The sequence below is a fragment of the Stegodyphus dumicola genome, chromosome X2 (assembly GCF_044657685.1).
Source record: "Stegodyphus dumicola isolate Sdum_Otavi_A_Nest chromosome X2, ASM4465768v1".
In the NCBI taxonomy this organism is placed as follows: Eukaryota; Metazoa; Arthropoda; class Arachnida; order Araneae; family Eresidae; genus Stegodyphus; species Stegodyphus dumicola.
The window spans coordinates 68,075,561-68,103,234 of record NC_140781.1 but is presented as its reverse complement, the minus strand read 5'-3'; the positions used below and the strand labels follow the sequence as shown (position 1 = coordinate 68,103,234).

The window sequence follows — 27,674 nt, the reverse complement described above, 5'->3', positions numbered from 1 at the left end:
GTATGTTTTGTAAAAATAGACATAATTTTTAAAGGTACTATTCTGTTTTGGAGGAACGTAAAAAATTTGCAGCGAAAATGTATGCACAAAAGCGCCAAATCTAGCGTACACGCTGATTTCAGATTGCATAAGTTTATATAGTTCTTTATTTCTTAAGACGCCTTTGAAATACTAGTTTAATTTTTAAATCCTTTCTTGATATCCTCTATGGATTTAACAATTTGCGAATTGCCCATGACGAGAAGTCGGCAATAGAATTTTGGGTAAAGTGCAGAACCACCCACTGCTTGACGCGTTTTTAAGAATTGCACATACTCAGTATCCGTGAACACATCGACCTATTTTCAATTTAAAAAAAAAAAAACCTAAAATTGTACAAAGATAGCACTGTGCACACTCCTGACTATATCTATGTACACATCGACCTATTTTCACTTAAAAAGTAAAAGAAAATGGACAAAAATCCAATTGTTTTTACCGTTGTAAAAAGCGGCAAACAAATAAGTGAGCAATTCTGCACTTTATCGAGAATTTTTTTTTAAAGAAAAGGCATCATTCATTATAGAAAATTATGTTTGAACAACCAACGAGATGAAATTATGCCTTAGCGATAACTCGGTAGCGAAATAGCGATGCAGGCATCCATTCAGTTATGTCTAGCAATTTTTATATAAATTATAATAATGATCTGAAATAGTTATTTACTCTTATGCTTCCATTCAGTCATTTTTAGCCTTTTTTTAGATAAATTATAATAATAAAAATGTATTATATGGAATTAACTTTTGATCTAAATTAAAACATCAATCTTTGATAATTATTTACTATTATACTTCCTTCCTTGTGTTAGATTTGCCACAATTATTTTTGGCAGCACTGGCATCAACAGTAGATTGGCGATTTTTTACGGCCCTCAAAACCGAATAGTACCTTTTTAAATTCCCCTAATTTTGAACACAAGTATGCATTTTATATAATTAATTCAATAAAATTGTTTGGATTAAAGAGCAATTTTTTTATTGCAAATAGTATTACAAGCATTTTTTTTTTAGTGAAATTTCTAAATGACAACATTGTTGGAACAGTGGTCCTAGTTTCTCTTGTGGTTTGGATTCCTTGTAGTTGTCTTATCAGCTATGTTGTAAGTATTATAAATAAAACTCAATATCGTATTAAAGATTTTAAAATTGTGCATGATTCTTAAAGTTTTGTTATCCCCCCTTTTTTAAGTGTATTAATGTTTACATATTGCTAAAGCAGTGGTTCTCAACTTTTTTAGCCCCATGCACCCATTTCACAATTACTAGACGATTCCCTCTCTCTATTCCAAAACTCGAAAAATACATACAATAAATCACTTAAATTTAGACTATTTTTTAACTTGTTTTATAAACTAAATGAAAAGTTTTAGAAAATGTTGATAAATACTAAAACTTGAATAAAAGTTGTATTTCATATTCATAAACTAAAACTAAATACTTAACAGATAAATAAAAGGCTCACTGCATTCCCACTGCCTAAAGTTATGAAATTTTCCCCTGTTGAGAACTTCTTGCTAGAGTATTTCTGTGGATTTTTTGTTTACTCCCATTTATTATGAATGTTCACCTATGCTTTCATAGCCATTAAATGTTATATGGATCATATCTTGTTATGAATAGTTGATGTTGCCAGTATGGGGCAACATCGCTCTAGCATTCTGACTCTTTGTAATGCATTTTGAGTTTTACACGTGAGAAATACAGTTAAAGAATAAAAGCAATTTACTTAATAGTTCTTATTGTTAAATGCTGTATTAACTGTGTAAATAAAATGTGCGAGCCTAAACTTACTTTTGCTTTAACCCTTTGCGGCGCACTATATGTTAACGTCGGAATTTCAACAAAAAAGTTGTATGCAGTCTATTTAGTCCTAAAGGAGTATACAGGTAAAATTTTGTAAAAATTGCACTTACCATTTTAATTCAGTGGGTGTTCCATGAGGTGGAACACTGTGCCGCCAGAGCTTTTAAAAGTGCCACTCAGTGAGCATTGCAGTGAAGCACGAAAATGAGTAGAAGCGTTTGTATAAGAAAGAAAACAAACACTATGTATTATGGCTGTATACATGGTTTCCTGGATATACACAATATTCTTGAATATATACGGATAAATGAGATAAATATCTATATACATAAGTCCTATATACAAAAATATTTACAAATTTTCGGAAAGAGTTAGACCTCTCTGTGCCATTTATGGAAAATTAATAATAAGAAAATTAACTACGATTAATGTTAACAATAAAGAAAAATAAACCTATAATATAATTAAGACACAATAACACGCTGAATAAATACTAATTCAGAAGTCAAACAACAAAAATCAGCGTTATACCTACAAAATTTTCACAGGACTAGTTTCGATGGTTTTACCGAACCATCATCTTCAGCTGCAAAACCGCAAATGAACAAGATAGGAAATAATGATTAGATAAGATAAGAAAGCCTGGACAAGAATAAGCAAGTGGTGCCATCTGTTGGCGAAACCAGAACTAAAACATAATTTCTCTAAAAGCCGAAGGCAAATTTGGATTGGAATTAGGATCGTTAACTAGAACAGAAAGATTTTTATGAATGTGAAATGCCTCTAGAAAATCCAGTTCTCCAATGGAAGATGTTTTTTGAATAATTTTGGTAGCAGAAAAATTGAAAGTGTGATTTTCGGACCAACAATGTTGAGCAACAGAAGACTTCTGTGTTTCCTTTTTTCTAACATATGCCTCATGTTCTTTGACGCGAAATTTTAAGGCTCTCTTAGTTTGGCCAATGTAAATTAAACCACACTGGCAAGGAATCCTATAAATACCCCAGGAATTCATATCCGGAATGGGGTCCTTGAGTATAGAAGTTGGAATTTTATTGATGGGAGAATAAACAACCCGAAAGTTAAATTTCTGCAAAATATGTGCAACTTTATAGCTAATTGATGGAAAGAAGGGAAAAAAACATCTTCCATTGGAGAACTGGATTTTCTAGAGGCATTTCACATTCATAAAAATCTTTCTGTTCTAGTTAACGATCCTAATTCCAATCCAAATTTGCCTTCGGCTTTTAGAGAAATTATGTTTTAGTTCTGGTTTCGCCAACAGATGGCGCCACTTGCTTATTCTTGTTCAGGCTTTCTTATCTTATCTAATCATTATTTCCTATCTTGTTCATTTGCGGTTTTGCAGCTGAAGATGATGGTTCGGTAAAACCATCGAAACTAGTCCTGTGAAAATTTTGTAGGTATAACGCTGATTTTTGTTGTTTGACTTCTGAATTAGAAACCTATAATATATATATACATGAAAAATATCTATACAATTATTGAAAATAAATGGAAATGAGACTAAAATGCGACAGCAAAAAATTCGCGCAAGTGTCAGAGTGTCGGGCAGGTGTAAAGATGAGTCAAGCTACTAATAAAATTCCCACCTAAACACTACTCCCAAAAATTCGAGATGCCAATATTAGGGCTTTCATAACACAAAACACACCTCACCCCTCAATACTGGTTTGTTTAAATTCATCCCCCCCAAAACAACGGAAACAGAAAACGTAAACAACAGATGTTCTCTCCTAAGCACAGATGTTCTGATTCCTAACAGCTTGAGATTGCTAAAGGCGCAGTGTTCCTGCTAATGGAACACCTGGTTTCATTCAATGATTCTGCGTATGGTTTTTGTATGAAAGATTAAAAAAAAATATAGAACAAAAATTTGGAGTACAGCCAGCAAAATTATGCCTAATTTTTTTTCCAAATAAAATTTTTTATATCATTAAAAAAATAGAGAAAATTACTTGAAAAAAAGTGGATTTTAATAACACATAATAAATGAAAATTCTGTGTATCCTTGTGATATGCTGCTATCTACTGTTTAAAAAGAAAAGTTCAAAGTATATGATAAAGGCATTTTTATCTATATACGGTTGAATTTAAAGGTTTCAGAAGCGATTCAGTTTGGGTGTTCCATGTAGTGGAACACTGAGCCGCAAAGGGTTAAAGAAACTCAGACTGTCATTACAAATTATCAGAATTTAAAATGTTCAAATTTACCATGTACTGTAGTATTTCTACCCATGTTCTGTAAGTGGGTGGAATAATATGCATACTCTTTAATTTTTCAAATCTAGCTATACCTGTAAAAAGGCTTTCATTAAAACATTTTTCTCTGTTGCTGTGAAATTTCCATGCTCTAAGCAGAAATTATGTTGTTTTCTAGGACCGCAAGCGAAGAGAAGAATATGATAGAGTTATAAGAGGGAAGACAAAAAGAGAGGTTAAACAAATTTCATTACTTTGTGCATCTTTCGTTTTAAGAATATGTAAATATGCAAGTGAACTAAACTATAACTCTGTTTGCTACTAAACACAGTGTGTGAAATTTCTCAAAAGATCAGACTTCATAAGCTGTCTCTTCTTTTCCCCCCCCCCTTTAGATTTCTCACCTAAGATATTAAGAAATGAATATTTTGATACATGTTTCCCAGCTGCCACCTTTCATTGTCTCTTAGTACCTTTGAATAATTCTGTTATTCAATGGCCCTTTTTCTAAATTCAAAAGTGTGTTACAAAGTGATGGACTGTGTAGGTACTATGTATATTGAATCAAAATGCTGATGACACTTCGATGAAGTTTTTAGCAGTAGTTAAATCCAGTATTGATACCATTGCCAGTATTTCATCGATTTATTAATTGTCAGAGCACATCAATACCATGAATTTACATCTTTTGCTGTTTATTTTCATTTCGATTTTCTTTTTAGTATTTTGCTTTCTGGAAACAGTAGTTTTCCAGATTCATATTTTACCATGGTACTGACAAAATGTTAAATCTTAGTTTTTAAAAATGCCAGTGTAATACTTATATAGTTGCATGCTAGTGCTTGCATTACTGCTTGATATCTGGTAGCATTCTTCCTTGAAATACTGATTACATCCAGGCCATGAAATTTCACTGCTTTCCTCAGTATCGCCCCATAAGCATGCCATTCTTTTTCATGATAAAATTACAATCCATATTCATACAATACATACATTGGTACAAACTGAAAAAAATCAAATATAAGTGCATGTAATGCAAAACTGCATTATAAGGGGGAAAAGTCTGATTATTAACAGGATTTGAGAAAAGAAATTCCAAAATTCCATCATTTTGAATAGGCATTTAGTAGCTATCCGCCATGTCTTTGTTTTGATGTTTTCATGTGTAAATCTGAAACCGAATACAGTGAAATATCAAATAACATCTGCAGAAAGTATTACAGATATGTAGGACAACCTGTATGTTTTAACAGGATAATTCCATTTCATGTTTGCTGCATTTACTGTTTCTATCTAACAGTATTTTTATATTAATGTGAGTCATCATTTAGCCCAGATTAAGCAAATTTGTGGGAACATATTATTAAAATGATATATGCTTGTGGTGAGCACTATAGCTCCATCAAAGACTCATTGTCCAAAGAAATTAGCTCCTACCTCTAAAAATAGTATCACTTCCAAGCTTGGTGCAATTCATCTAAATTTATCACTCATAGGTAGGGTAGTAATTCTATCACCAAATATATAGCAAAGTATGCAGAAGAAAATAGTGAATTTCATAAATTCAAATTTATGGTAACAATAAAAAAGTGTGGCTGTGAATCTACTGTATTTTAATGGTGAAGAAAATTTTGTGCATAGTGAAGCAGTAATATAAATAATTAGCATATAATTAAATAAATCTTACATTCTACTTTTTCAAAATTGAAACTTATGTTTTTGCCGTACTGAAACCAAGGGTACAGAATCACCGCTTTTATGAGCATCACAATTTAAAATTTTGGTATATCCTTGGTTTTGAGACAAAATGAGTTCTGCATTCATATACAGTCAAAAGTCATTAATGCGGACACCCATAATCCAGAATGATCTATAATTCGGACCTCAAAGCTACAAACTTTCTGCGCATGCGTCAACGTACGCGCGTAATACTTTTACGCATGCGCATAATACATTTACGCATGGGCGTTTAATGTATAACGGACGGTATAAGCTAAGCTAAAATTATCTATTTCAGTTAATGTTTCAGATTGCGTTGTTCTTAATCTTCGAATTGGATCCAGCTTATTATTTTTTGGAGACTTAGAGCAATTTTATAAAAGTAAGCTTGAACTTTCGATTATGTCAAATATAATTTCCGATGCTGGAGCTGCCAGAGCGAAAGTATGTTTCGAAAGCGAAAGTATCTACAAAGCAAAAGTATGTTTCATTGTTCATCAAACAAAAAGTGGAATTGCTGCAAAAAATGGATAAAGGCATATCCTTTGTTTCTCTAACCATTCCGAAATCTGTTTATGAATTTCACGCTACTCTGCGGGGGGGGGGGACGTCGCGCCGCGCAATGAACTGGAAGTTGATCTGTCAGCACTATCCTTATCTTCAGGGCAGATGTTTTTATTTTATTCAGCTTATAATTCCTTAGTAAATGTAGTATTTCATTTCGATGTATTCCGTCTTTGATATGATTTAAATCAAATTCCTCGTCATTATAAATATCACAAGTACACATCAAATAGTTTTCTGGTTGCAATTTTCTAATTTTGACTGTGCGTAATGTATGCTTTATGCATGCGGGCGTTGAAAGAAATGTTTAATAAAGTAAACAAATAAATATTAAGCTTTTTTTTTTTTTTTTTTTTTTTTTTTGTAAATTTTGATACCCTTTAGATCATAATTGCTCTTTATTTCATAAATTACGGTTTAATATTTTTAATTTTATAATTTCTGCATGCCTTCTTACCAGATTTAAACTGATGATCTACAATCCGGAAAAATTAATAATCCAGAATCGACGAAGTCCCGACGAGTCCGAATTAAAGACTTTTGACTGTATATTTATCTCATAGACTATCATCTCTTTCTTTTCACATAATGTATAATTGGCATAAATAGTAAAAAATATAAGTTCGTGATTGTGATGTGGTACTGACAATTTATCAGTCAGTGAGATTGTAGCAATGTAATCAGTACAGTTGTATGAAATGAAGATTTTCATGTAAGAGGATGGGATTTAATACATTATATTCTAAACTAGTAATTTTTAATTTATTTATTTATTAGCATGTTTTTAAAATTCTTGAAATCTGAAATCAAATTTATATCACTCTGCATTAAATTTTTTCCTCGTGATCTGTAAGTCTGTCAAAACGTTCAAAAGTTCTAGTTTGAATTTTGAAATATATTTTTATCTATTTCCAGTGTACTTTTTGCATAAATTCTAATAAAAAAGTAATTTAGATATGAAAATTAATCCATCTTTTGAAGCAAAAATTCAAAAATATAGAGGAAAATGTGTGATATTTGCAGATTTATTCAGCGTTTATGTAAAATATTAAATGGTAACTTTATCAAATCAGTTAGTGAGAATAATTTCAAAAGTTAGCAGAGTCTCTGCATTTTGTTTTGAGGATTTCATATAATAGCAGATATATTCATATAAATTTACTGATCAGTATCAAGACAAAATTTCTGAAGTGTCTGGGGAAAAGTTCACCTTTTTCCAGACTCTTCAGAAATTTTGGTGAAAGGTGAAATCACCTTAGTTCTCCAAATCCATTTGTTTGTTAAAAAGTGATTACAAAACAATTTTCTAAAAGTTTTTATTTCAGATTGTCATAATAGTTCTGGTTCTGACTAATAAATAACTAAAAAGTTACTTATTAACTTTATTATAAAGTTAATTTTTTATATCAGAGATAATTCATTCTTTTTGCAAATAGTCCTTCAGTTCTTGTTTCATTTTATTGCCACACGTATGTTTGCAAATTCATAGTACTGCAATTTTTAATTTGCCTAAACTCATAGACACTAATTCAAGTTGAATAGACATTTGTCTGTGACTAACTTAGTATCCAAATGCTGTGAAATGTTCAATATTTTAAATATAGCATGTTTTGTGATTTAACCATTGTGATTAATGGCCTCTAAAAAGCAAATATTATACTGCAGAATTTCCTGAAGGTCTAATCAAAATGGCTTAAAATTTTTATTGAAGTTTGCTATTCCCCAAATGATGTTTTTCATAAGAAAACCATATATACGTATGAAATGTAAATTTTCATACATTATTAGTGTTGTGCAGCCGGGGCAACAGAAATGAGACAAATTTTGGAATATAAAGTGATACATTTATTTTAGCATGCATCTCTCAAGCATTCCTCCTGTCCATCGAGGAGAAACCCTATTTATAGATAAATATGTGTGTGTCATGGTGCTCCTCCAATCAGCGGTATTGAGATCCTGAGGTAACACTATCTTCTCATCAGGAGTGTTCTTAAGGACTATATGTAATATGACAGATTTATGAGTTTGGCAATCTGGCAGGTGCCAAGAGGTTAATATAATTTATAAGAAAGAAAGGACTTCGCCAAAAAATTAGGAACAGGGATTCAATTTAGATAGAGAATCGCTAACACATTGTTAAGGATTATGATTAGAATTTAATTGAATTAACTGAATTAAAAATATCATTAAAAATTATTATACAATATGAGGCCAATTATATTGAGGTGTGATTAAGCATAATTTGAACTACTGGGTGACAAAAATTTTCATGGGTTTTTCTCAATTTTAATCATAAAGATTTAGGTACTACAATTTTATAAAAAAATTTTTTCTTAATTTCCATCATATCATTTATCTCTTGGTAATTTTTTCCACAGATATTATCAGTTTTTTTGTTGTTGGATTATTTCATTGCTATCAAGTAAATGTACACGATGTTGGAGATGCTGTGAAACAGGATGTCTAGAAAGCATGTCAGCTTTAATATTTGTAGAGCTATTTTGTTATTTTACTTCATAATTGATCATACTTAGTTTGAGTTACCAATGGAAGAGTCTACCTTTTAAATTTTTAACATTTTTTAGCCAAACAAGGGGCGCACGGTCAGTTTTCTTAAAGTTTGGGAATGATATGATACAGAAAGAAGGACATCATTTTCTTCTGGTTGTTTCAAAAGAGCTCCAACAGCAGTTTGAGAAGCGTCTACAAAAATATGACAAGGCCTACTAGAATCATACAATTGTAAAACAGGTTTGGAAATCAGTATTCTTTTCAATTCATCAAAAGTTTTTTGACATTAGTCATCCCATTCCCACTTGGCATCTTTTTTCAACAGTCTATTTAATGGAGCTCCAATTGTTGCATAATTCGAAATGAATCTGTGATGGACATTCACACTTCCCAAAACTCTTTGTAACTCTGTGGTGTTACTGGGGTTTTAAAGTTTCTTAATAACTTCGATGTTATTGTTAGCGGCAATTATTCTACCATTTTTTATTTCATAGGCAAGAAAAGTGATTTGATCTCTGGTGAACGCACATTTGTTTTGATTCAGTTTAATATGCTCCTCTTTAAATACCTCAAATAAAAATTTTAAATGTTTTAAATGTTCCTTCTCAGAGGAAGAGTAAGTGATTATATCATCAAAGTAACTGCAAGCAAAATTAATTTTATTTGTTGTTAATATTCATTTAATTGTTCTGTTAAAAATTGCAGGAGCATTTTTTGAAACCAAAAGGGAGTCTTAACCATTCGAATAAGCCAAAATTCGTGCAAGAAGCTAATTTCTCAATATCTGTTAGGTGAATAGGGATATGCCTGAAACCAGATCTCAAATCAATTGTAGAAAATACTTTTGCTTTACTTAATATGTCTAACAAAGTGTCAATACAAGTCAAAGTGTCACGTTTAAGTACTAAAGTCATGGGCAACGAATATGGGCTACAACTTTCTTCAATTATACCTGTTTGTAATAATTGATCAATTTGGGTCTTAATTGCCTCTTCTTCCATAGGGAAAGTTCTATGAGGTCTTAATGATATGGGCAAATCAGAAGTTAAATTAATTCGTTGAGGTTCAATATTAATTTTTCCTACATCATACTTATTTTTAGAAAACACAGATGAATAATCATTTAACAGTTTTTCTAAGTTATACTCTTTATTATCGACATTATTAGAAACAGCACTTTTCGCATAAATGTTAAACTGAGAAACTGATTCTTTTGGATTTGTAGTCAGAGATTTACTGGTTGGAAAATTTCTTACATTATCATCATTATTAACACATGGATAAACATTTATTGTAGAGAGTCCACCCTGAAGTTGGAGGTGTAAAGATATGGGTCGGTTGTCAACATGACTGTCATAATTAAGTACAATAGATCTCTGTTTAATTTTTAAATTAGTACAATCAATATTCAACTCAAATAATTTGCATTCATTAAGTCCTTAAATTATATAATTCAAATTATCAAGAACAAACAAGGTAATTGGGCTAGTAATCTGTCCGATTTTCATTTGTATCCAACATATTTTGTTGAAGATTATTTGTCCCTTAGTTTGGGTTACTGAACATGATCTGACTCTTTGTACTTTTAAATGTAATTGTCTAGCTGTTTTAGAAGAAATTATTGATATGGTGGCACCACTGTCCACAATACACTTTAGACGTTTTTTGTTGGACAAATATCCTGACACCTTTAATAGTCAAATACTGTGAGAGTTTTCTGGGGTTGGTTCCATTGCAGAGGGTGTAACATTAGGTGTATCAAATCTCTCCCCTCTGAAAGGATAAACCTGAAACCATTGAAAAGCATTTGAGATTCCGTTCCGAGTGCAAAGTCGACAGAGACTGGGTGGCAATGGCAATCTATTTTGAGAACTATAATTGTGATGGCTTGTAAATCGGGGACCACTGAACTGATTATAAAAATTACTGGGTCTCTGAAAATGTTGGAAATTGTTGGGTCTAGAAGAATCTTGTCTCACAGTAGTTTCATAGCTTGCAGCTGAAATTCTACTTCTATTAAATTTGTGGTTGCTTGCTAAGTTCTTTTTATAATAATTTAAATAACAAAAATCAAAAAGCAAGAATTAATATTTTCCATATATAACATCTTTTTTATTCTTTGTAGCCTCGCTAACTCCTTACTGATTTTATGGCATGACAACCTTAGAAACTAAACTGAAACTAAAGGTGAAGTGAAAGTAGTAGTCATTATCTAGTAGAAGTAGTTGTAGTTATTATGACCAATAATAATTGTTGCCTACATCACTCCCCTACCAGTAACAAAGTTACGTTACTCTGAAAACATGGTGGGAGAGAAGATACAAATATCTATACAAATAACACTGATACAAATATATAAATTGAAATTATGTACACAAAAAAAAAACATAATTAAGTTTTAAATTAATATGAAAGAGTTATAAGTTCAAGAAGAGTCAATAACATCATTGAAACGAACTGGAAGTTTTACTTGTCTTCCACATCGTGTTAATTTTTTAGGTTGTTCTAGTTGCTGACTTGGCACTAATGTTTGCTTACTTGGCACAGATGTATGATCACTTTTTGAAGTTGGAGACAAAAGTTCATTAGGTTGTAACATATAAGCTGGTTTTAACCTATCCACAGAGATACTAACTTGTTTATTTTTAATTGATAGAAGAAAATATTTCGGGGTTCTTTGCAGTACCAAAAAGGGTCCTTCATATGGGGGCTTCAAAGGATTTTTTACTCTGTCAACCCGCAGAAACACGTGCGAGCATGTGTACAAATCTTTTGGGATGAAAATCTTTTGTTTACATTTGGATTTGGATTGATGGGGCTTTAAAAGGGCCATCTGATTTCGAAGATTACTTACAAAATTATTAGATATTGGCATGTTTGATTCTTCAAAGAATTTGCCAAGTAATTTAATAGTTTTGCCATAAACCATTTCAGCTATTGTATACTTACAGTCCTCATGTAGAGCAGCTCGCAAACCCATAAGAACTGTTGGTAATGTTTCTGTCCAATGAAGAGAATTATGACATCTAATAGCTGCTTTTAAAGTACGGTGTAGAAGTTCAATTTTCCCATTATTCTGAGGATGGTAAGAAGTTGTATGGTTTACTTTTACTCCACATAGCGAAGCCAAATTTCGAAACAGTTCCGAAATGAATGGAGTTCCTCTGTCAGTAATAACACAAGAAGGTACACCAAATCGTGTTATCCAATGTTCATAAAAGGCTCTTGCTATATTTTCTGCTGTGATATTTGATAACGGTACCACTTCCATCCAAGAGGTAAACCGATCAATACACGTCAAACAATAAGTGTATCCATTAGAAGGTGAATAAGGCCCAATTAAATCAATGTGCACAACACTAAATCTTTCGTCTGGTGCTTGATATTGAGAATATTCTGATTTTGTATGTTTAGTTACTTTATTTTTCTGACAATCGATACAAGTTTGAGCCCACTGTTTAACATCTTTTTTTATATCCGGCCAAATGAATCTTTTAGTAATCTCTTTTACAGTACTTCGGATTCCAGGGTGAGCTAAACCATGAATTGCATTAAGTATTTTCATCCGAAAAGTTTGAGGTATGAATGGTCTGATATTAGAAGTAGAGGTATCCAATATAAGAGTTTTCCTGGTGGTAATTGGTGCTGTTTAATATGCAATGATTTGGAATGTAATTTCAACTGTTGCAGTCCATCATCATTAATTTGTGCATCTGCTATCAGGTCAAAATCAACAACAGGTGAGTCAATGTCCTCAATCCTAGATAGGCTGTCTGCAACCACATTGTTTTGACCACTAATATGGCATAGGTTAGTAGAGAATTGTGAGATATATTGTAACTGTCTGAGTTGTCTGGGAGATGCTTTGTTATGATTCTGCTTAAAAGCAAACGTTAAGGGCTTATGATCCGTATAAATAGTAAAATCGCGGCCTTCAAGTAAATGTTTAAAGTGTTTAATGGATAAATATATACCCAAAAGCTTGCAATTGTAAGCGCTCTAATTTTTCTGGGCATCATTAAGCTTTTTTGAAAAAAATGCAATAGGTTTCCATCCATTTGGTTCTTTTTGTTGAATAACTGACCCAATAGCCAAATCGGATGCATCTGTGAGAAGTGCCAGAGGGTAATCCAAACTGGGGTAGGCCATCAACGCTACTTGAGCAATATCTTGTTTACATTTTTCAAAACTTTTTCTGGTTTCATTGGTCCATAGTATTTTACATCGATCTTTTTTTTTGTAGATCCTTTCAAAAGTTCATGGAGAGGAGCTTGAGTTTCTGCGGCATTTTTAATGTAATTACGATAGAAATTGATCAGTCCTAAGAAGGAACGAAGTTGGTGTATAGTTTCTGGAAACGGATATTCTGTGATAGCTTTAATTTTTTCAGGTAGAGGTTTTGAACCTTCAGCAGATATTTGATAGCCCAAAAAGTCTGTTACAGGTACTCCCAAAACTGATTTGCTAATATTAATTCGGAGACCATATTTATCTAAACGCTGGAAAATTGTTTTAAGATGTAAACGATGTTCTTCCTCGCAAGAAGAGGCAATCAACACATCATCCAAATATGGAAACACAAAGTCTAGGCCATAAAAAACTTCATTGATGAACCTCTGAAAGGTCGCGGGGGGCATTTTTGAGACCAAAACTCATGACATTGAATTGGTAAAGACCAAAAGGTGTGATAATAGCAGTTTTTTCTTTATCTTCATCTGCTACTGGAATGTGAAAATACACTTTAAAGAGATCAATTTTAGAAAATATAGTTTTATGAGTTAAAATATGTTGAAAATCTTGAATTCGAGGAATGGGATAACGATCAGGTACAGTTAAATCATTCAGTCTTCTGTAATCCCCACGTGGGCGGAAAGAACCGTCTTTCTTTGTCACTATGTATAGGGGACTTGCCCATTTTGAACTGGACGGACTAATGATGTTATTGTCCAGCATATATTTGAATTCTCCTTTAGCTATTTCCAACCGTTTAGAGTCTAATGGTCTTGCTTTACAACTTACAGGTTGTCCTTTAGTTATAATATGATGTTTCACATTATGCTTTACAGTAGAAATAAGAAAATTTGGTTTTGTTATACTAGGATACATAGCAAATAAATCAGAATATTTACATAAGCTGCCCGTTGTATTTACAGTTTCATGAATAGAGATGGGTGCGATGTCACCATAAACTGCAAGGTTCGTCACACCATCAATTAGCCTTTTATGCTTTATATCAATCAATAAATTGAACTTATTTAAAAAATCTGCACCTAATATGGGTTTACTAATTTTTGCTACAATAAATGGGAATTGAAATTCTCGGCGTAAACCAAGATCAAGAATTAAAACTTCTGTACCAAAAGTATCAATTTCTGTATTATTTGCAGCATATAATTTATAGTCGCTAATAAGTTTGTGTTTAGAAGTACGAGGAATAAGGCTTACCTCTGCTTCACCGTCAACCAGAAAATGTAAACCTGTTTTTTTGTCCGTTATAAATAAGCGGAATTTACGGCAATATTCTTTATTTACAGCAGCAGAGTCTGCCGCTAATTCTACTGCTGATTTTCGTTTTCCGGGGAGCTGTTTTTCCATGCACAGGGGGGTTTGCATCTATCAGGAAAACACTTTTCTCGAAAACGAAAGTGGAAATAACAGTACTTGCCATTAGGGTTATAATGGCTCCGAGATTTACTTCGATTATTAGATGATCGACTGCTATTTCTTGAGCGAGAACGCGAATTTCTTGTGACAGTTAGTTTTTCGAATTTATTATCCAAAGCTGCAATTTGTTGTCGTAATTCAGCAATAGCATCTGTTCCTGGAGAACAATACTGCTGGCACAGTATAGTTCTTGTTTTGGTTGCATTTCGATGATACGATCCGCCATCAGAGCTAGTTTTTCGATATCTTCATCACTAACGATTAAAATATTGCACACAGCATCTGGCATTTTCTGCAGAAATAGTGTTTTAAGAACTTTATCCGAAATGTCATCGGTAGCAAGATTTCACATTTTTTGTAAAAGTTGACTAGGTTTACTGTCTCCCAAGTCTATGCCTGTTAGCAGTCTCTGTAAACGTTTATTTTCACTTTCTTTAAAAGTGTTCAAGAGACGTTCTTTAGCAGCAGTATATTTGGTTTTGCTATTGTCACTTATAATATCCCATAAACTTTCAACAAATTTTGCTTCCAATTGCGATACTAAGTAGTTGAATTTAGTTTCCTCGGCAGTTATTCCACAAATAGAAAACTGTGCTTCTACTTGATAAAACCATATCTCTTTCTTTTCAGCCCGAAAGGGAGGTATTTTAACACTTACCCGTGCTATTTCTTCTTTAATCACCGATTCTTCACTTTCTGACATCTTTATCAATAATTCCGAGGTCACCAAGTATGTGGTTGCTTGCTAAGTTCTTTTTATAATAATTTAAATAACAAAAATCAAAAAGCAAGAATCAATATTTTCCATATATAACATCTTTTTTATTCTTTGTAGCCCTCACTAACTCCTTACTGATTTTATGGCATGACAACCTTAGAAACTAAACTGAAACTAAAGGTGAAGTGAAAGTAGTAGTCATTATCTAGTAGAAGTAGTTGTAGTTATTATGACCAATAATAATTGTTGCCTACAAATTCATTGCAATCTTGGGGGTTGTCCACAATCGGAGTAAAAAATCTGGGGGAGGAATTTTTGATTTCTTGATTTTCTCGAATCTTAATAAGCTTATGGGCCTAAGTAAGCCAAGAGATGGGGTCAGAGGGAGCGTTGATCATCATTAAGGATTTTGATTCTATAGGAAGGCCATCCGTCAGACCCTCCAAGATCATTTAATTTTTTTCCAATATATAATTTTTTGCAAAAATATTGTGTTATGTCCTCTTTGTTATTGTACTTGAAATTGGCAAAATCACCAAACGTAGTTAAAGTGGGGTCGAAAAATTTTCTTTTAAAATTTTGACTTGTTCCACATATTTAGTAATTTGATGGCAGTTTTTGACATATACGCTAAGTGCATCACCTCTTAAATATTGAATATGAATTTATATTCATATCATTCTGTGCATCAAATGGAATTATACTTGTTTCAGGTTCAGCACTGGCTGCCCTTAATGAATCATCAGGATCAGAGATATTTTCATTAGCCATTATTCCCTTAATAGTACTTTCATAAATAAAACTAAATCAAAATAATACTCTTTAAATTTTTCCAAAACAATATTAAACCCAAAATATATCCTTTAAATACCAAATTAATATATTTTAAAATTTTCAAAATGAAACACAGTTGTTAAATCGGTAATTGTACTTCAATAATGATAATATCATTTGCATCACCAGTCTTTTTACTAATTGTTTCGGTTTCACTAGAAAACGAGTGATGAAATCGACACGAAAATACACATATTTGTGCACTCTTGATTAGATTTCCATAAAACACGATCAATCTACACACAACCACACAGCTCTCAAGAGCGACACTTTGAATGGCGCAAACATAGCGAGGAAGATTCCCAGCCTCAAAACTAGGTCAACGGCAAGATTACATTTGATGAAAGACGAACTTTCGATGTAAACACAGATCACGCATCACAAGTGGCAGAAGGATGATTATCTGGACGTAAAAAAATCTGGAGAATACCGGAACATATAGGTAACAGAAGGATGATTCTCCGGAAGCGAGAATGCCTGGAGAAAAATCTAGGAACATAGAACACTGGCATATTCTTCTAAAGTGCATAACATTTTATCCATATAGTCCTTGGGGTATCTTCTTTTTTAGATAATCCCTTTGAAGGTGATATCCTACTGGTTTTCTGAAATGTAGATTCTCATACATTATTGGTGTTTTGCTGCCAGGGCAACAGGAATGAGACAAATTTTGGAATATAAAGTGATATGTTTATTTTAGCATCCATCTCCCAAGTGTTCCTCCTGTCCATCGAGAAGAGGCCCTATTTATAGATAAATATGTGTGTGTCATGGTGCTCCTCCAATCAGCGGTATTAATTGAGATCACGAGGTGACGCTATCTTCTCATCAGGAGTGTTCTTAAGGACTTTATGTAATATGACAGATTTATGAGTTTGGTGATCTGACGGGTGCCAGGAGGTTAATATAAATTTATAACAAAGAAAGAACTTCGCCAAAAAATTAGGAACAGGGATGCAATTTAGATAGAGAATTGCCAACACATTATTAAGGAATATGATTAGAATTTGATTTAATTAATTGAATTAAAAATATTTCATGTATTAAAATATTTCTTTGGCAGTGGAAATATCATGTATTTCCCCGAATTGGATTTTACGTCAAATGCAGTTGTTTTAATAGTTGTATTAAAAAAGAATAGTAATTGAATATCTGTGAGATATGTCAAATAGGTTTAAATTTTCTTTTCATTTCTTTGGGGACAGATTTATTACTGTGCAAATTTTAAATATAATCACAATTACTGTAATATTTTAAAGCTTCTGGAATGTAATTTACTTCTGAATATGACTTTAAATACTCAAGTTCATTTGCTAACGTTTTAATATTTAGCTCATTAAAGCATGTTTTTTCTTTTACAGAGCACTAAGCCATTTAGATTACCAACTGAAAAAGGAACTCGTGTGATTCATATTAAACGGCAAAATCGCTTTCGACCTGAAACATCAGCTCGTAATTCTCAACCTTCCAAAGAATGTTACCGCTATTATGGTGATCACAATGATCGTCTTTTTCCGAGAGCAACATACAGACCAGAGCCTTCACCTCAGCATCATTATGCTCATTCAGATTCTGAGTATTATACTCGACAGAGACATTTCCCACATATAAGGAGTACACATGGAGCTGAAGACTCTCATTCTCCTCGTCCTAGACCACCCAGTGTAGTCACAGAAGCCTTTACAGCATTGTGACACATGAGACAGTGTGTAGATAGGGCTGCTGCAAGAATAGCTCAGGTACAAGCCAAAAATTGAGTGCTCAGTATGAAGCACATAAAAAGGCTGTTTTCTTGAGTGAGTAATGAATTTGCAGTATTACCTATCTACACACCACTTTTTCTCTGTGATATTGATTTTAATTTCTTTGAAACACAAAGTAACTAGCAATTGAATTTAAAATGTTACTAGATAAATGTTGGTAGGGGCTGTTTTCTACTTAAAATTCTTTTATAAGCTCTATGTACAAATTGTTTATTCATTTGATTTGTATGCAAACTCTTAATTCACATGAGCATTGTGAAAAGATAATATCTTTCTGTATTACTGTGAGGCATTTAACTTTAATGTGTTTACTACTAGTTAAAGGTTTTATATGATGTTAACGTAATTGCTGATATAATGTAGATTCTTATGAGATTGTACATTCTAGAGCTAGTTAGGCCAGTATCTTTTTAAATAGTGCCATAAGATAATAAATATGTAATGTATGCTTCTTTTTTATTGTGGGTGAACTCTGCAAATGTGATTTAACATTTTCATTGAAATTTAAAAGTTACCCATGTTGTTCCTAGTTTATTATTGATTTTGAATGAAAGGAATCACTGTGCAACGAAATCACTGAATGAAAGGAATCAATTTGTGATGCAGGCTGAGTGCTAGAAGTTGTGCAAGTTTGTGTCTCAAAATGTATTCATACTTTTCATTTTAAATTCAGCACAAAACTGTCATGTGTGAGAGGCTTTAGTTTAATATTTTTGTAATTCTTTGACAGTGGACACTTCTGTATCTTTTACTTAAAGTAATTACTAATAAATATTTTCATTTAAAATATTTAAGCTACTTAAGCTGAAAGTAAATGAAATACTTCACTAACTTTAGAATTCATAGGTGTTATTCTTTTATTTCTTTCATAACAAATTCTTTCATTGCATTTGAACAAAAGTTTGTATAGTTTTCATTGTCATTGTCATGGTCTACATAATTCTTCAAAGTAAAAACATTTAATGAAAAAAACTGATAATCAAACTGAGGTAAATTGAAGTGGGAAATACTTAATTCCTTATATTATGCAAATTTATGACTGTTAGAAAGATCATTAAATGAAAAAAGGAACAGGAATCAAAAATTTAAATGCAAAATATATGTAAAACATTTTGAATTTGCCCTTAAGAATAAGGCCAAAGTAACCGGGTTTTTCCCAACCCAGTGTGGGACAAAACATTATTAAACTAAATTAGGGTTATTGGAGCTTTACTTGGTGTCTGTAATTTTTTATTATTATTATTATTATTATTATTTCATGCTCGGAATCTTAAGTTTGATTTACTGAGCGAATTTGTATTTTGAGAACTGATGACTGATTTATTAAGTGTTGTTAATTCTTCTCTGGAGTCTTGATCTATGAGTATTATGAAATTCTAGGAATATGGCATAATGATATCTTGGAAATTAGGCTTAGGCTACTTCTAATATTGAAAAATATTGTATGTTGATATTTTCTGTTTTCAGGTAAATGAGGTGTTGAGATTTTTCATAAGGTAAAAAAGATACCCATTTTAGATATGAGTTCAAATGAAGTTTCATAATTATTCAAAATGTATTTTGATTTAATACGAGGCACTAGAGAAGAATAATAGTTTATCTTACTCTCCAAATATCAAAATTCACTGTGTTTTAATATGGATCACTTGTTAAAGATTTTAACTGTCCTGCACCAATTAGTCCAACTTAGGTAATAGCTAAAAGTTTCTTGTATTAAATTTTGAGCATAACACCTTGCAGGTTCCCTGAAGCTGTGTAAAAAGCACATTTGATAAATGTATTTCTAATCCCACAAAAGCATTTTCATGACTGTATTGAGTGACTGTAAAAAATTGATGTTAGTTATATATTTGTCAAATCCAAGAATGTTTGAAGAATATGGAATGTTTTCATATATGTGTTCTGAAGCGAGACATTGCATTGAAATGAGGCATTGCCCCACAATTTGGGGCACATGGTCCTCTTAACTCAAATGTATTTGATATATGATTATATTTTTTTTAAGTTAAACATTTGGTGAAATTCGTAATGATGCAGTTTGAATATGCCAATCCCTGTTTTGCTAGCGTCTGATAAATTGTACACCAGCCTGTAGCTTCAAATTCTATTATATCTCCAGTAGTACTGATAAAAAGCCCACTCTAGAGTTTGGAATTTTATTAAAATTAATGCTGCCATATAATTTAAACTATGAACTGTGGTGCCTGATAATACTAAGCAACTAACAGCAGTTACAAATAGATGGTGTAATAGTTTAGTAATCATATAACAATATGAATAATTGCAATTATTTTGAAATATAAAAAGATTTTAGGAGTTTTCAAAAAAAAAATTCTGCAGACTTTGAATATATTTGGAAATTTTAAGTATCAATTCCCCCCTCCAGTTTTACTGTTAGATTATTCTTCATATTGAGATAACTATAATATACCTGCTACTAGAGTATTTGCAAAAAATGCACTGCAAAGTAATTCTGTTCTAAAATTCAAACTAGAACTTTGGATTGTAAATTATTATCCTTCAATTTTACTTAATAAATAAAATATGGACTACGATTTATCACACATCAACTAGCAGCCCAAAAATAATCCTGTTCAAATATTTCATTTCATTTGTATAAAGCAGCTGCTTTTAATTTTTACTTGAAATGTGCCTAAGATTTCTGTGCTGCACCAGGATTTTATGAAAATGTTAATAATGCATACTGAAAATTGCAGAAAGCAATACATGTCTTCAAAGTTTTGTGAAAAAAGTTGACAATAAAAATCAATAGAAATGCTGCTGCAGTAATTTACAAAGTAAAGTTTAAGTTATACAAAACCAAATAAAAGTAAACTCATTGGAACTTTTCCTTTCCACCCAGTCACCCTGGACACCAGTTCTGTGTTTAATAGATTTGATTATAAACTTGCATTACCCAAGCCTCATCCAGCTGGAAATTGTTAAAATCAGTCATCACAACAGATACTTCAGGTGTGTACACTATTCAATGTGCAGCAAAGATACAAGCACAGAAACTCAGTATATTGAATCAATATCTAGAAAACTATTAGTAAGAATTGCTGACAACCAGTTCATCAATGTAAATAGCACATCTTTAAGATTAAATGCTTCTGAGAATACCCGTACTCTGAACATTATTAAGCATAACAAATTGCTTAATTATCTAAATAAACTGTTGTTATTCAGAATAGCAAGAGATGATGAATTTACTTCAGAGTAATGTCTATGGAGAAATGAAAGTTAATAATTAGTAATCATATAATAATTAGTTTTATGTATGACATATTTTTTGAATGTATATTTACTTTAAAAATGTACACTAATGTATTCTGGTCAGTAATCTGTTTTCAAGCATTGAATTGTCAGCCTGCATGTGAGCAGGTTTATAATGACATATTATTATTAATATAGTTTCATTGTGACTTCAAGCAAAAGATCTTGTAAAAAGGAAGGACAAGAGAAAGTGAATTTTTTTAATGTTATAGAAATTATGAGATATCTATATAAGGAAAATATAATTCTCTGTAGTATTACTGTCTAAATTATTTGCTTATGCTATATTAGCTTATTTTATGCTCTCCTCTCAAAGCTGACTGACTTTGATTGCTTTCACCAACTTCAAAAATTTTGCAGGAAAAGTCCATAATAAATTTGTGCAAAATAAATGTTTTTCTTCTGCAAAAGAAATATATTAGCAAATTCATTTTGTTGGTTAGCTTCATGCTAAAAAGTGCAGCACAGGCCATGTTGGTCTTAATTCAGTGTTGTGTGGCAGCAATATTATTTTGTACTCATAGTGGTTGTATTCATTAACCACTTGCTTTAATGCAGTGGATTGTGCACTATAGTAGATATTTTTAAATAAATAAAAATGTATATATATATAATAACTCACGCACTTTTAAATGCTCTGTTTTCTGCTGAGTAACTTGTATTTTAATATGTCTGTATTTGTTGATGCTCTGAAGTTCATGAGATCCATGTGCATAAAAGTATTTTTGTTGATTGACTGTCTTTTGCAACATGTGTTCTGTAATGATTACTGTACATTTCCTCAGCAAAAGAACAAAATTAAAACTCTGTGCTGATATAAGAATATTTTAAATGTTGCAGTTTAAAATCCTGTTTAATGTGAAAAATGTTTGTTTTGATGTTATATATCTTTCTGTAGTATTTGAAGAAATATATTTGAGCTTTAATATATTAATGTATAATAAACAAGAATTTTTACATTTTTAAAATGTTTTCGTTTTATTTAAAGATTTTATATAATGTTATAAATATTTCTTAAGAAGTTCATGTGTTTAAAATGTTAACACAAGTTGTTTCAAGATATTAGCATCAAGATTCAGTTCAGAAATATATTTTGCAACATATAAAGTAACGAAAACCTAAATTAAAATCTTTAATAAAAATTGCAGCTCATTTGGCAGAAAATGCAGATTTGTAGGTGTTTTCTAGTCAAGATGAGGGGAAGTTGCTGTGTATACTTCATAAACCTATGAGATAAAACTTTGCACAAATGTTGTTGAAAATATGACCTATTGTAACCCTTTTTCTGCATCATCTCTCCTCCTTCAAATAATTCTAACATTAACATAAGGTTTAGTTCTTATTTTAAAGGGATAAAACAATTACTTTTACATCTTTTCCACTGCCACTGTTTGTATTAAGAACGGACTGTTCCAGCCTAATTAAGATGCAAAAACGAACTCGATGTTACGTCATCTGGAAAGCTGAGTCGTGCTAACAGCTGATTGGCTGCCGTGAGATGACGTCATATCTACTTCAGGTATAAGTATCTCGCATCGCTTTGGCTTAGTCCAAAATACTCCCCCAAAAACAGAAGACCAGTCCAATGCTACAAATGTCAAAATTATGGACACTCACAAAATAACTGTTTTAAAAAAGATATCTGTTGCAAATGTTCAAAGAATCATCGTACAAATACCTGTACATTAAAAAATGATGACAAACCTACTTGCTATTTTTGCCAAGGCGAGCACGTCTCGTCCTATCGTGGATGTCCTATGTATAAAAAGAGATTCCAAACTAAATCAACAGAAAAACCTCAAGAAATTCCAAAACTTAGACTTTCCAGCCCTTTCAAAAAATTAAACAACTAATAAAGAAACTCCAAGAAATATCTCATACAGTGCAATCCTAAAAGGACAAAAAATTTCAACAGAAGATGATAACCCTCTAACAGAAGTCTTTTCAAATCCAAAAATATTTAAATTCATTCAGGACATGACTGCCATCGCAAAAAATATTAAAACACAATTTGGGAAGCAAAATCTGAAAGCAAAATCAAACACTGAAAAACTCGCAATAGCATTCCAAGCAGTAAAAATAGCCTTACAATTCGCTGAAGATGAAAACTAAATTCTTACGCAGACCAACCAACAGATGGCGACACCTATGAAGAAGCTAAGCCTAAATCGAGATCTTATGCCTATTTTTCACCGGTGCCAAAGGATGGCGCCACTCTCCAATAGAAGCGAATGCTTCTGGAGTACTTCTAAATTTGGAATCCCTTTCAAGGGTACGTAGCTGCCTGGTTAAAGACCGTTTCAGGTCTGTGTACCAGTTTCCAGGCTCAGGATGTGGATGTGGCTTAGTCCACGTGATTCTGAGTTTAGCTCGGAGCATAAAGGAGCTTCAGGCCCTCGCTCTGATTTTCCCTGCACTTGATTTTGCGTACTTCCTTTTGCTGTTAAGGGCTAATAGTAGGTTGGTGCTTTGGCCCCGGCTACGAGCACCGTAAAAAGGCCTAGCGAACATAAAAGCACGAACACGTGTCTGTTGTTTCTACGACCTCTGCCCGACTGAACAATGATGGAAAAGCTCTTTGACTTTCTCGGAGTGCTAATCACAGAGTACGAAGTGAGACCTGATGACAAGCCACTCACTTATAAAAGAGAGTATGGAACTACGAGTACTTCGCAGTTTCAGAGCCACACTCCACAAAATGACTCTCCAAGGATCTGAAGACACTGACGTTAAGAAAAATATACCTGCTAGGGGCCAACTGGAACCTGGGCAATCTATGACAAACTTGGCTGCGGAATCTATGATAGTGGATGAGATGCGGACTAGCAGTAAACGCCCGTTCAGTCCCACCATTGAATTCAATATTCCAGTCGCCAACAGATTTACCTTCGCTGAAGAAGGAACTCCACTGGACATGGACAGTTCGGATGATGGAAATTACACAGAAATTAAGAAATCTCTCCGGAAAACTAGGCGAACGCACGGGAAACACCGTACCCCGGCTATAAACCCAAAAGGTAAAGAAAAATCTCTGAATCCTGTTCCTCAGGAAGAGAAACTTCTGAATCCCGCCGCTCAGGAAGAAGAACCACACGATTCGTCTGCCATGATCGACACTGCCTTTCATCAACCAATCAGTGCGGATGGCCCTAACACTCGAACACACGAGGTTGCTGCCAGTAGTCATGATAATGTGGCACCATCTATTGGGGCTGCTGAAAAGTCAGCTCACGCGAGTATGTCTTTGGCAGAAAACATAGCTCGGCCAATCAACATTTTGGATGAGGTCACGTGCCCGGCTGGGCCAATGGATAGTGATGCTCATGAAACTCGGATTGGAGCAACCCGAACTGAGGGTCAGTTCACTTTCCCGCACAGGACGGTGAAAATGCCGCCGATTTGCATACGAGAATGCAAGTACAACTGGAAATCTTTTACTGAACTGCTTGAAAAGGAACAACTGACCGATTTCACCGGGAAAAAGAAAGCTGAAGGCAACTATGAGATACACACAAAAAATTCGGATAACCTTCCGAAGCATGACTGCCCTTTTCGACAAAAAAGAACTTTCTTATTACTTTTAAATCACTCGTTCCTTCTCCCTGAGGAGAAGAATCTTAAAGTCGTGATAAGAAATCTTCCCATTGATGCGAAACCCATGGACATTCAGGAGAAGCTCCGTGAAAAAGATTTCACTGCGCTCTAAGTGGAACAACTGATGAAGGACAGAGGAAAAGATAGGGCTAAAATGCTCCTATTTCTGTTACTCTCTCTAAGAACCCTAGGAACAATGAGATATACCATCTGAAATATCTAATGTATTTGCACATTAAAGTCGAAAGATATCGTGGCCGGCGCGGGCTCACACAATGCTTTCGATGGCAAAGATATTATAACGCGCAGGCGGCGTGTCACCACCCGCCTCGCTTCTGTAAGTGTGCAGTCCCTCATGAAAGCCGAGATTGCCCAGAACCTAAAGATTCTGAACCGAAATGTTGTAACTGTCTCGGGAAGCATACCAGCAACTGGAGGGGATGTGAGGCCTTCCCAAAGCAGAAACCCAATGTCCCCAAGTTTGATGAAAGGGTCATTGTCAATAAATCCTACGCCCAGGCTATTCAATCTGATATTTTAGCGGGGAAAATTCAGAAAGCTGTAGCGGACGCTCAGCAGGTCATGAAGAACCTCGCTGATCTTATAGCGCTTCTACACAATGCAACTGCCATGGCTGGAAAGCAAAAAAACAGTGAGGCCCGATAGTGAGATAAATTATGGATCGTAGGTCCTTAGTAAAAATGGCCCCAGTGACGATCATGACATGGAATGCGCAGAACATTATCACCAAAATTAGCGAACTGCATGACTTTCTCATACACTACAACATTGACAATCCACTAATCACTGAGACACACGCTACGCCAGCGCACTCCCTTATTGCTAACTATCGCAGTTATCGTTGCGATAGGATCACACATAGAGGTGGAGGTGCCGTAATCTATGTTAAGCAGAGTTTGGATTCCTGCTTCTACACTTCTGACAATTCTCACGGGTTTGAAGAAGTAAGGGTAGTCGTTCGGATCCCGAATTGGGGAAATATGTATTGTATGCGCCCTTTACAACACTCATCTCAGGCTGCAAGATCCAACACTTACAGAATTTGCTAAATAACCCCTTTCCCACCATAATCGGAGGTGATCTTAATGCTAAACATGTTAGCTGGGGGTGCCGCAAAACAAATAAAAACGGTGATATCCTTCAAAACTTCCTGTTCAATTACCCATACTACATTTACCCCCCCCCAGAAGATTTTACTTTCCGGCCTACTCACCCAAGAGAGTATCCAGACATACTGGATCTTTTCCTCACATCTGATAACTTACCGATCACTACGGAAGTAATCAATGACCCTTCTTCAGATCACGTGCCAGTTCTGGCACACCTGGATATTAGCAGGCCTGAAGCCAACACCACTTACAAAATTACTGATTGGGGCAAATTCAAATCTGAAATTAACAATCACCTCCCCAAAACAGAGCAACTTAAAAATACGCATTATACCGACCAGGCTATCACAAGCATCACCGCCTGCATTGATAAGGCATTGCAAAATTCCAGTACAGAAATTATTAATAAAAAAATATCCCTTCAAACTTCCGCAAGAAATTAAATTAATTAGCCAAACACGAAATAGACTCCGTAAGATCTTCGCCCACTCACGTGACCCGACAATTAAATCGCAAATTAATAAACTTAATCGCAACATTAGGTTAATTGACTCCCACCAGACTAAACTTTGGAATAACAAAATTGCAAAATTAAATGCGGAAGACGGAGAATTCTGTAAGTCCCTCCGTTTAATGAAGTAGACAAAAACAAGCAACAAACCTTTACAGAACGACAGTGGATTCAAATACAGCAACGAAGACAAAGCAAAAGCCTTTGCCATCTACTTCGCCACCAGTTCACTTCAAATGAGACCCCTTCAGGCCGAAATTTCATTAGTCACATTAACATGTTTGTCGATAATTGGATTAACCAGCTCAGTGTCAAAAATCTCCCTGTTTTTACCTCTCCCACAGAAGTTAGCTCTATTAAAGCTAAACTTCATAACAGAAAGGCACCTGGGAAGGACAAAATCTCTAATTCAATGATTAAACATTTGCCTGGTAATTTCATTAACAAACTCTGTAGCATTTACAACGCCTGCCTGTACCTATGCTATTTCATAGCTGAGTGGAAACAAGCGGTTGTCATCTTAATCCCCAACTCGGAAAAGATAATACAAGAGTGAATGGGTTTTGCCCAATCAGATTGCTTCCTGCACCGGGAAAGATCCTAGAGAGGATTATCTACAGAAGACTACAGCCAGCCCTAAACGCGCTTCCAAACCAGCAGTTTGGTTTCCGTAAAGGGTTGTCTACCACCATGCAGCTTGTCAGAATTGTTGAATTTTTAAGCGCAGCTGTTCATAAGCACCAGACAACTGCTTTCCTTATGCTGGACGTGGTAAAAGCCTTTGACGGCGTGTGGCATAACGGACTTATCTACAAGCTTGCTTCCCTCGATCTCTCCAGGGAAACGATTTTGATTCTTCACTCCTTTCTAAGTGATCGATCCTTCTATGTCAGTCAGGGCGATATTTATTCTGAAAACACATTAATTAAAGCCGGCGTCCCCCAGGAAAGCATTCTTGGGCCTATTCTATATCTTATATATATTCAGGACTTCCCTATGATTGGAAATACAAACTGCATCACCGCCTGCTACGCGGACGACACCACCATTCTTTCTAGTTCACTTAATCCACGACATGCCATGATCAGAATACAAAACCACACACACGAGATAGAGGAATGGTGTCGCAAAAGGAGGACGTAAATTAATGCCACAAAATTCAAATTATTACTGATAGGACGGCGTAGAAGAAAAAACATTGATACTGATCTGACCCTCTTTAATGATACAGTGCCCAAAGTCAGAGAGGCTACATACTTGGGAGTTCGTTTTAACGGCTCGCTTGCATGGGGTTCTCACATTTCCCTGACCATCGGGAAAGCC

General features: G+C 33.8%; 1 protein-coding gene across 1 annotated transcript in view; it reads left to right on the top strand.

The window, feature by feature from the left end:
* The window catches only part of Tace (ADAM 17-like protease Tace), a 100,901-nt gene extending 78,826 nt beyond the window's left edge, over positions 1-22,075 (top strand). Inside the window, exons 18-20 of the mRNA XM_085809821.1 lie at positions 1,053-1,141; positions 4,246-4,302; positions 17,439-22,075. Coding sequence (XP_085665947.1) covers positions 1,053-1,141; positions 4,246-4,302; positions 17,439-17,771 — 479 coding nt within the window. The 3' untranslated portion in view covers positions 17,772-22,075. The remainder of the gene's footprint in view (positions 1-1,052; positions 1,142-4,245; positions 4,303-17,438) is intronic.
* Positions 22,076-27,674: the final 5,599 nt, after the last annotated feature.